Here is an 11660-nt window from a genome sequence, read left to right as displayed (position 1 = left end):
AAGATTGGACAAATGATATATTACATGGAATATAATACAAAGCAGTCATATTACAATCTTGTAATAATCATAAGATGTTACAAAGGTTTTAATTAACCAGGAGACTTTATTTTAGACAGTGTTAGCATGTATACTATTTGTTCTTACTTAGATGAAACCCCAGTGCCAGTAATATTCTTACATCAACCTGTCTCAGGTAGTCTCTCTGCCCTCCTAATCCAAGGAGACCATTACTCCTGGAACTGGCTTCTCCAATATGGGCACTTTTTTATGTCTATGTACCAACCATCTGAAAAAAAAAAAAAAAAAAAAGTATAGCCCACAACTAATTGGAGAGTTCTGTCCATAGTAATGGTCTAAGCCAAACTTTGAGGACTGCAGTAAATCTAGTTGTCTTGGAAAAATCAGATGCCTAGTTGAGTGACTTCAATAGATCACAACACAGCACAGTGAAGCCTTGCAAAGAAAAACTGTAATCCTTGTAATACAGCTCCTATTTATGCACGTTTCCTCTGGTAAGCTCTTCTCTGATAAATGTGGACACGTCATATACGATCCAAGTCCTGTTCTCCTATAAGGGACCAGCTGAGATGAGCAGCAGGTCCTATGGATTACTTAGAAGAAAGCAGTTGGTTTGCTTTATGTAGTTCTGCTGAGCAGAGCTATACTCAGCAGAGCAAGAAAAGATAGGCTGTGGTGAATAGCAAGTTGGCTGTACATTACTGCCCTCATTCTAGTCCTTCTTGCATGCAAAGGACGGAGTTGATTTTTGCCTTTTTTTTTTCCTCTCACGATTTTAAGTAAAGGAAAAAAGCCTTTCAGCTTAGCTTTGAAAAACTGGAAGGGTGCCCCAGCACCTGCCATGGTACTGCTCTGGGTGCAGATGGCCTGAAACAGCCCAGCCACCACGATGGCCACCTGGGCTTCAACTGTCCCACTCGTAGCAGGTTTATCCCTCCTCCAAGGAGCTGCTTATGAGTCTGAGAAAGCGCTGCTGGGGAAAGGGCATAGGGGATGAAGAATTAAAACTCCTGAGCTGTGCAGTGGTGGGGCAGCTACGAGCAGGGCTTTGTGGGGAGCCCCGTGGGGCGGAAAGGGTGCTCAGAGAAAACTTTCCTGCTTAAGCTGTAGCCAAGTCTAGGGTTTGCACAGCGGAGTTAAAACACAACAGCCTGGGGCCTGACTAAGCTGAGGGACTGCAAGCTCTGGAGCTGTCATGAGGGGAACAGAGATGGTTTGCTCTCCGGCTTCTTTCTCTTCAGCTGGACTTACCTGGCAGCTGCGGACTAGTTCCATGTGATGTTCCTTTACTACAGGTCACACACCACAGCAAGCTCTTCACGTGTTTTATTCCAACTTTAACCACAGTCATAATTTTAATAGGTAGAGGGATGTAGCCATATGGTTAAAAGCCAGCTTCTCTTTGGCTTAAGAGATATAGCAAAGGGTATTCTACCAAAAATAAAAGTTGTGTGTTTACAAACTGATCCTTTCAGGGACAGATTATGACTTGTTGCTGCCTCAAAGCGTGAGGCTCGAAGTACTTACGGATGAATAGTATCCATTTGCTAGGATCCTGGAAAACATTTAACATGTTAGTTCTAAATAGCTTCTTTCTTTCTTTCTTTCTTGTTTTAGAAGTGTTTGGGCTTGAGTACTCTGGAGAAGCTGAGATTACGTATTTAGATCCAGAATAACTGTAACTGGCACATGCTCATAGCATCAATTCCACCTACTAAAAGAGGAATCATCTAGGCTTCTGCTAGTTTAAATACAAGGTGAAGTATAAGCTTAATATACACTCACTCAGTATATACTGGCTGAATATAACCCTGAGAAACAAAAAGCGTAAATCTTACCTTAATGATGTTTTCATTATACTTGTGCTGTTTCATTAAATTACAATTTTTGCTTAGTACATAAATTCTCAGTGTTAGTTTACCTTTTCTTCCGTTATGTAATCTTAAGAACACGGTGGAAATACCCTGTCTTAGTACATTAACAAAGCATTACATTACAGGAGAAATTTGTCAAAATACCATTATACTAAATTCTATGCAATTCTGGAAATCCTCCTTCTTTGAACTTCTAAAATTCTACTCACTCTCCCCACCCTTCCCACCCCCCCCACCCCAGAAAAAAACTGTCTTAAAAAGTTAATACATAAAGTATGCTGATAAATCAACTTGAGCAACATATATTAACTTTTCAAATTCCTCTTTTACTTCCAAAATAAGATAGGATGGAACACAGAGTGATGCCAACCTTTTTTTTTTTTTAGTATTATTTTTTCATTATTATTTTTTAAACTAACTCTCCCTGATAAGGGAACAATATCTGAGTATTGTAAGTCCCAGTGGGCTTATTTCCCCCAGAAGTTATTAATGTGGTGTATTCGTGATATAGATAAATGTTTTATCCCAAGGTGCACTAGGCTGTGTACTCCCATATATAAAAAAATATGTGTAGAAATGCATGTTTCGATGGTTGATATATAGCTTTTAGAAAGCAGATATTCACAATTCTCAGTTTGTTCATTCCTCTTTTATCAAAGTCCACATTATTTAGCAGCTCAACTGACCGTTGCGACGGCTGGAGTCTTTCCGCCTTCTTCTCCTTCAGCCCCTTCGGCCCCTGCTTCCACCTGGTTGAACTTACCAATCTTTTTCAAGCTCTCCAACGTGGACTTGAAAGTGTCTTTCAGGCTGTTCTCTAGAATCCACCCCTCGCTTTCGCACTCGGGGTCTTCGGGGTTGGTGACGCTCTCCAGGGAGGTGTGCAGCAGCCGCAGGCCGACCATCACGGACATCTGTGGGGTGGGAGGGGAAAGACCAAGTGAGTCAGGGCCACCTCCCCGTGCTCCTTGGCACCTGGTGTGGCCCTGCCGGCGGTGGAGCACCACTCACCCTGGACCTGGGTGTTTTAGGCAAGTATCTGAACCTGATCAAGGAGATAGTCACGAAACAGCATCTCTTCTGGACAGAGAGGCATCAACATTTGGGCTGCCAGCCTAGCCAGTTCCAATTTGTTTTATTCTTATGTAGATACGTGCAAATAATGAAATCACAATACATTTCTTCTTGTTATAAAATATTCGCTGGTCTCAGCAGCAGCCCTGACTGGGACTTTCTCTCATGTATTTTGGGATGTAACCAGCATCCCCAAACCTGCCTTCAGAGAGGGAATGTTTTTAACTTCTGTCTTCTAACGCTATTCACAGTTATCTGACTTCCATCGATGTGGTACTCAGGAAGAAAAGTGAATGCTCTGAACTAGAGAGAGACAAAACAGCACCTGAAGAGGCAGCTCAGTGCAGGGCTAGAACATGTGGTCTCCAGCCCTGGTGGGGCAGCAGGAGGGTTAGTTCAGTCTCTCGTGTGTTTGGTAGAGCTAAGGTCTAGACTACTAATTCTGATTAGCAGCTTCACAGGGTTCGTTCTGTTGGTTGTAGGTCCTTCATCCTAGCCCAGTTCTCAAGGAGATGATCACTTGCAGTCTTAGCAAATCCCAACAGCCACACAGTTGTATGTGCTTGGACCATTCATTAGCCTGTCTGCCCTGTCACCCTGCTTATGTATCATCAGTGTCTCCAAACTCTTGGAAGACTAAAGCTACCTCTGGTTGCCTTTCAAATTTTTGGCTTTTCTCCTTTCATTCCAAATCAGAAAGGAAAAAATAGTGGTGAAAGAAGCAAACTTGAGTAAATACTTTCCTATCCAAATGCGGCTTTTGTGTCTTGTTTAACATAGGAATGTGTGACCCTTCACCTCCTGGTCCTTTAAAAGGCTCCTAATGGCCTTGAATCTGGAAATAATTTAATAGCTTTATGACTTTACCGTGCTCTACGGAGACTTAAATGAACTTACACACCATTCTACAAGGGTTATAAGAAGTCATAAATCACATAACGGCAGTCTTAGGATCTAAAGTGTTTGACAACCTCCTTTCAGTTGGAGTCCTGGGGTTTGGTACTGTCAGCCGTTGGACTGGCATCCTTCACACTAACAGGTTGTTGTAGGTAGGTGACGGGAGAGGGTAAGTTCCAATAGGACTGGATCCAAAAGACTGCTCCCTAGTTGTACTACCTCACTGTACATCAGCAGGAGCTGTCTGTGACTGACTTGGAAAGTCCCCCTCTTTGACAGCAAAATGAGTGTCCTTGCAACCTTCTTAAACTGCTCCGTGTTGCTAAATATGTCCTCCCTTCAATAGGGACGGGGCCTGCGTGACCTACCCTCAGCTGAGAGTCTTTGACATCTTCCCTCCCTCGAAGGCAGCCTTGTTGTGAAAGTTCTGCTCTGAAGGGCCTTGCGCCCGGAATGAAGAGGCAATGCCCAATAGACGTTCTTGTAAGTGAGACTGCGTTTTCTGAAGGGTGAGAACCCAGAAAGTTGGAAACAAGTATCTATCTCCTGTATTTTAGAATGGAGCTTTGGACCATGAGATTTGCTGAAGTAAATTGTTTGGCAAATTCTGTATCCAGAGCCCTAATGAAGGAAGCTTTTTAATAGTCTACCTATTACTGTGTGCAAGTCTTGGCCAGGGCACTTACAGGCTGTCTACTGTGCATAGATCAGATTATCAAATAAATTATGAAAGGTAGCTGACATTGTATGCTACTTCAGGAGGAGCTGCTAATGCCTCAGCAGGCTCCAGCTTTGCAAAGATGCCATGAGCTGTAGACCCCTGCTTAATAACAGTCCAGCAGAGAAGTACTGGTTGTCAGAAAGCCAGGGCAGCTTCACTGATTTCCCCTGGGCAATGCACAAACTGCCATAAAAAAAAATTCTTGACATTTTAACAGTAGCTTTAAAGTTGGAGGAAGAACAAGTCTATAGTGCTTGCTTGCTTACTTCGTTGGGCCAGAACTCACTTTGGGACTCAATGTTATACTGCATGTGAGAAGAATTTCGTGGTCTCAGCCATCACAAGTGACTATGATCTATCAAGCTGTGCTACTATGGTAGGAATTTGGACTATCTTAGAAATCAGCTGTTGCCCTCCCACCTGGTGGTCCTTAGTTTTAAAATGGTCTGCTCAGGACAACCCTAAATCCCCAAATTTCCTATTTTCACTGGCTGGAGCAGGTTAAAGAGGCAACCAACCTCACTCTGCTTAACCTTCAAAAGCCAAGCCCATCTGTTTGCCAGGGTTTAGCCTGAGGCGGCTTAGCTAGAGCATGGTGTGATCTTTTTTTGTCACCCTGGTGACTGATTGTCAGTCCCTGTGAGAAGCCTGCTGTTTTTGCCAGTAAAAGCAGCATGTAGATAATAATGCGTTCCCAGGAAATGTGGCATTCTGCATGTTTTCAAACAGACGATTTAATACTTCAAAACAGTTTTTTTTTTCTGCACATCTAATATAGAAGCTTTAAGTCCAAATGGCCTTCCCTGAGATCCCTAGGCTATTTGACATGTTACATTTCTTCTGTGGTTGAAACTACTGCTGTGATTAGCTTGCTTCTCTGTGCTTTGTACCACTTCCCAGCTGTCAATATCACTGCTCCAGCTGGAAGAGTCCTCTGCAGGCACCAAGAGTGCTCTGACCAAGGCGGTGCTGGAGTCGTGCGGCTGCCTCGAGTTCACATCAGTTCCAGGTGCAGAGTAAAACAGGAAGGTGCTTTACTAGCAATTTTTTTTTATCTTCTCAGCAAGCCAGTCAAAGACAAAACAAAACAAAAAAAAGTGTAAAGCCAGTACACTAACTCCCATCTGTATTGCACACTGTATCGAGTGAAATCTTACCTTAGCCACGGTCTAGACCTCTGTGGCACTGCTACTCAGTACTATTTTTTTCCTGTTCTGACTGGAATTTAAATTAAGTGGTAATATTCCGAGGGAGACTAAATTAACAGCTCTTTCCATTCTCTCTTCAAAGTCACCCCGTTTCCCTTAAGAGCAGAGGGACTCTGAGATCCAATCTGGACCCTTTATTGCAGAATATCAGGCCAGTTATAAATATTCAGGGCTCTAGTGAGCATAGCTCAGGATTGCAAATGCTTGTAATATTTCTTTAAAGGACTCTGAAAGCCCTCTGATTACCTGGAAAAAACATCAGCATTTATTTAAAAAAGAAGATAGTATATCACATTACTTCACAGCTTGAAAATCTTGGAAGTACTACCAAGGTATGCCTTGAGGACTTGGAAATAAGATACAGTACTTCTAACAATGATATTAGTTTTACTATATCAATGCAAATCACTGTTTCATATAAAGACTGAAAATCTTTCATAACTAGATCCTGAGTCATGAGTTTTTGAATATCTTTACAATTTTATGCAGTTGAAACACCCCTCTCTTCAAGATCTCTTCTTGCATGCATCGAGATACCTGCCACAGATTTCTTGCTGTTTTCTTACCAAGTAATATTTCTCATTCTGGCGTAGTGGTTATTTTTAAAACAATGCAGCGTGAAGCAACTTTGAGATCGCTTGTTCTCCCTCTTGGTTTACAAATCATTTGGGTGAGCATGTATTTATTTATTTATTTACAAAGCGTACTCCTTCCAGGAAGCAGGTAGACCAGGCCTTGCATCAAACCATAATGCGTTTTTAAACTTGCCTGTATCTATTCTTTTTTTTAAAAGTGGGCCAAGCCATTTAAAATGGGCAGTGTTGTTTGGCAGCAGCCGTTTCTGGCGTTGTGAATAGGCAGCTCCCCCCGTATCCCGCCGGGATGGGATGCGGGGCCCTCCCGCGGCGCAGGCCGCACGGCCGCTGCCCCGGCGCCTCACGCTCGGGCGACCCGCGCCCTTCTGCCCGAGCAGCCCAGGCCGGCTGCCGGCAGAGACCCCTGGCCCGTGGAAAAACGTGTTTTTCTCACCCTGAATAAACAGCGTTTTAGGAGCAAAGCTGCACTTTGGGTTCTAGGCCGCGCAGGTCTGCGCTGTGCGGTATTTGTACCTTTTTGGTGCATGCACTGGGGTTTCTGGAAGAAGAATAAAACTGACCCAGCCGCTTCACCTGGGCTACTTTTTGTGACTGGAAGTGTTGACTGGCCTGAACAAGAACCTTAAAACCAATGCCAGTCTAACACTGGACATTGCACATCGCTCTGGGTCCCAGGTTTCTCACCACATAAAACTCTAATCCCATTTTCTGGGCCGTAATATATGGCCAGCTCTTTTGTGATACACTTCTGCGTAGTTCTTGTTCCTCGCTCGTGGGGACACCCATAAAAGCAACGAGCCGGGGAGCTGAACCCGCTCCCCCTCTCCTCCCTACTCGGCACTCTGCCTGTTGAGGCAGGGCCGAGGCAGCAGGTTACCTCGAAAAGCCAGACGAGGAGGACAACGGCGCCCATGGAGCTCATCATGCTGGCGTAGTAGTGCAGGAGGGCTTCCCTGCAGCCGCGGCTCCACAGGTTGAGCTCCTCCGTCTGGTAGTCGTAGCTGTAGTGGGCCGTGTTGTTGGTGATCTGGTACTGGATGCAGGGCCGCGGGGAGCTGGGGTTGCAGCAGCTGAAGGGGACGCCGTCAACCAGGTACCTCCCGTCCACGTTGCTTTTGATGCGGCTGCGCGTGGGTGAGGGCAGAAGGAAGCGTGAGTACACGCAGACACGCACACGTAGGGGCACTTGAGAAAACGCAAACGAGAAAGGAAAGCAAAGGCAACATCCACTTTCCTGGCCATGCGATTTCCCCGCATACCCTATTTATAGAGTGGCATTCTCCTCAGGTGTTTTTCATTTCTGAAGTCCTTTCCTATGTCAAGACTAAATAAAATCTATAATTAACCCTGCATTACTGGAAATGCACCCTCTCTAGTCACTGCTTCGATACTTTTTTTTTTAAGAAAAGCAAATGGCAGCAAGAAATTTCATGAAGGGCAATCAGAAAAGAGCAATCACAGGATAATTAAGGTTGACAGAACTGCTGGCAGTCATCTGACCTAGCTAAATGCTGAGTGCAGTCCCAGATTTATCTCTAGATGTACAAAGGATCGGCCTAATTCCCACTGATGTATATGATAAGATCTCTATACAATTCAGAGACAGGGGATCAGACCTTGATTTTATGAATAATAAAAAAATCGCACCGTAGAGGATGGATTCTCACCTTCCCTGGACCTTTGCTATTCAGTTCAAAGGGGTCAGATTATCCCACCATTTGTGTGAGCAGAGACCGCACAACATTCTGTAGTTCAAATCTCAAATTTACTGATTAGTGCCCATTTCTGATGTCCTATTTACTACCACAATAGTACAAAGAAAAACCCAGGAGTCTCACAATCCTAAACTCGACACCATTTGCTAAGGACGATACAACCTTGTTTTCTCTCCGTGCTTTGCCCTTCTACTGCACCTGGATTAGGTTACAGCTTTTAAATCTTCATATAATGCTGGCAAGGTGAACTTCTTATTGTGTTTCCAAGTAGCTATTTATACCCATGGGCATACCTCCTCAGTGCAAATACCCCCTTATTAAGCAGTCAGTGAGTGTATTTGTTAGAACACAGCAGTGCAATAGGTTAACCCTCTAACAGCCTTCCCCAGTGCGTCCTAATTCAGAATTGCACCAACAACCAGACCACCCAGCTCACCCAAGCTGTGTGCACAGAGGCACAAATGAAATCCCATTTACGCAGTCAGCCAGGGATCCCATGAGACGCACAGGGCTTTTTTTCAAAACAGCTTCAGACACTTTTAAAGCATGCAGAGTATTTTAAAACCCGACAGAGTATTTTAAAACCCGACTGCTTCTAGTTCACAATATTTCCCATGCAGCCAAAGAGCACAAACCTAATCAGTGGTGTTCTCAAAGCAACCTCAGTAAACATCTCTTCCAAAAATACTAGTTATTAATAAGTTGCAGGTATTTATGCTCCATGGTCACTTTTCCTTTTCAAAAGTTTGCTTTTTTCTAATGTACATTTTCTTACTTGCATGTACTTTGCCCGACCTCATTTGGAGATTAATACTCTTTCAAGCATTGACATCAGAGCAATTAGGGTGTTTCCGGTCAACAATCTGTTATTCTTTATACAGAAGAAATACTGATGTTTTCACATGAGGTTTAAAGAAATAACAAGCTCAAGTACCCATGGTGGGAGAATGTAAAACACATCTGCCTACGCTGGCAGCCCAGTATTGTCATGATGTTGAAGCATCCATTAAACATCCATTAAGCAAATCAAAAATAAAATTCTAAATCTTAAGAATTTAAGACGCATGGGTTACTGGTAAAATGTTACCATTTCTGTTTATGAGACTACTGGTAAAACCTTACTGTTTCTGTTTATTTCTATGAGAATGAGAATTTGCCAATATGTGAAGTGGAGGATTCCTTTTGCTAATTCAACAGCTCCAGCTGAAATCTGCTTTAGGAACAGAGAAGTTCTGATACTTTGCTGTTTGCAGGCGTATTTTGGGAGTAGGTATGTGTGGCTCCATGTAATGAGTTTGTGAAGAACTAAAAAGATAGAAAAAAAATTTAAGTCTGCTCACCATACTTTCTCACCTTGCATACGAGTGGGAATCAAATTTTGGTGCTTTATGATGTTTTGTGAAGTTCTGGATAATGTTAGAGGGATTTGTCAGAAGAGAAAGTAATCTATCTATCTGACTTCTTAGAATCCTTATTAAACCAAGAGCAGGAAGAAAACAACATTTTACACGTACACCCTACAGCCAGTGTGTGTTGTAATATATGGGTTTAGCATAACACTGATCAAATAATGATCCCATGCAATAAAAACTCCATTAAATCACTTACTCTTTCACTTCCTTGGAGCTGAAATCCAGGTATCTGTTGCTGATCCACTGAATTTCAAACCAATCTCTGAAGCCGTTGTTTCCACAGCATTTGAACTCAATTTGGAGCATGTCAATTGTCTTCTTCATGAAGCACCTTCCAGGGGTGTCTGTGTCCCTGTAGAACTTCATGCTGTTCTTGAGCCCATGAGCCAGGGTGTTCTCCAGAGAGCCTCGCATGAGAAAGCAGATGAGAGCCACCAAGAAAAGGAGGATGTTAAAAAGGAAGCACAATGCCAAGTAAGGTTTCAGAAAAGGCTTCCACTTGGCAAATTTAGTGGGATCCAGAGAATCGTAACAAATTTTTCCAGCAAAACCATTGAAGGCGCAGGATAATATACCCATCAATATCAAAGAATTGGGCACAAAATGGCTTTCAGCATTGTCCATCACTTCGCTTCGCTTGCGGAGCTCGATTTTGAGGAACAGTCCCATGCTAAAAACAATGATTCCAGCAAACACGGAAAACCAGTTCATGAGCCATAGTCCCTGAGCTAGTTTTACCCGTTTCTTCTGGTTGAATTTGACTTTCAACAGTGCCATCTTCGTGAGGTGAGGTGCTGAAAGTTTTCACAGTCCGGATCCTTCTCAGTGCAAGCAATTCTAGAAAGAACCATTCAGGCATTTAAAGAGCCTCTGAATGGCTCAGTATGAAGCGAGCCACTGCTTGGTCCTTCCATCTTGAGTGCCCTGAGTTAAGTTTCAAGCCAGCAAATATCCGAAGATCCAAATTAACAATTTCACATTAGTAATAATAATTGACAATTAGGACCTACAACTATTTCTGGTGGTTCCTTCCAAGCAAAGGAGAAACAATCTCAAGGTTTCAAATGATTTGATCTGGATCTGCAAGACGTCATTCTAATACCTTTAATCATTTGATCCACTTTAGAGAAATGTCTGTCAACAGATGAGTGGAAATAATCCCTCATTTTACTATTTAGTAGATTTGTTCTTTCTTACGATAGGCTACTTGGTAGGATGTGAAAACACAGATATAAAAAGAACTTTGTTCACCAGAAGAATGTGGATTCTTTGGTGAAGAAGCAAGAAGGCTCCTAGGTAAAAAACGAGGCTGCTTGAATACAGAAATACACTTCCTCTGCGTGATCCCGGTTTATTCATATCTGCAGCTAGGAACACCGTTCCAGGCGTTATCCTTCTCTGTTTACCCTAGATGACATCCTGTGGCTTATGTGTTCTGGAAGCAGATAAGCATGCAGTTTACAGTGACCTAAAAAACACTAAGCTCGCTCTTTTCTATTTACTTTTAGGGTTTTTACAATCTCCAGGCCTTGACAGGAGAGAGGGGAAATGAAAGTTCAAGGAAACTCAATAAATAAACCGCAGCCTAAAATCTAGAAACGCTTTTTTTTTTTTTCCCCCTGAAGAAGTGAGTTTACATGAGCAGCTTATTGGATAACTGCAGGGCCAAGCAGGGAACCAGGCCTGGCCAAGGAGACACAGAGAGGAGCTGCTTATTCCAGGCTGGAATATGACCCTGGGATGGGGAAGGGAGCCGCGGTCTTTTCAGCTCTTCAGGGGTCTGTCTCGCTTCGAAGCGTTCCCTCCCGTGGCCCTCCTGCCTTGCAGAGGCAGGGGCAGCACCACGTCCTGGGCACCGGCCTCGTTGCTCCCCGTGAGGAGCCGCGGGGCTCGGCCGGACCCGCAGCCCCGCGCTGGTCCCCGGGCTTGGGGACATCCTCTGGCGGCTGCAACAGAAGGGCTGCACGGAGGGGAGTGTAAAAGGTGCCCGGTCAGCAAGGGCGGTGCCCAGGGTAAAACACAGGTTTAAAATGAAAAACAGTATGAAAGCCAGCTGAAAACCTGTATTTTGGCAAGCTGTCACTGCACACCTCAGTTGATGCTGCTCAGTTACTGTCTGAGGGCTCAGAATACAGATGTTTT

General features: G+C 43.7%; 1 protein-coding gene across 1 annotated transcript; it reads right to left on the bottom strand.

The window, feature by feature from the left end:
* Nucleotides 1-2315: 2315 nt before the first annotated feature.
* Nucleotides 2316-10622, bottom strand: PRPH2 (peripherin 2). The gene is made up of 3 exons (XM_010223826.2): nt 9715-10622; nt 7269-7515; nt 2316-2809 (listed from the first exon to the last, which is right to left on the bottom strand). The coding sequence occupies exons 1-3, from the start codon at nt 10293-10295 to the stop codon at nt 2573-2575; spliced, it is 1065 nt and encodes a 354-aa protein (XP_010222128.1). The 5' UTR covers nt 10296-10622; the 3' UTR covers nt 2316-2572.
* Nucleotides 10623-11660: the final 1038 nt, after the last annotated feature.

The sequence above is a fragment of the Tinamus guttatus genome, unplaced genomic scaffold (assembly GCF_059628265.1).
Source record: "Tinamus guttatus ecotype Peru unplaced genomic scaffold, ASM5962826v1 Tinamus_guttatus_pri_ptg000033l, whole genome shotgun sequence".
NCBI classification, from domain to species: Eukaryota; Metazoa; Chordata; class Aves; order Tinamiformes; family Tinamidae; genus Tinamus; species Tinamus guttatus.
This window is presented reverse-complemented; position numbering and strand designations above follow the sequence as displayed.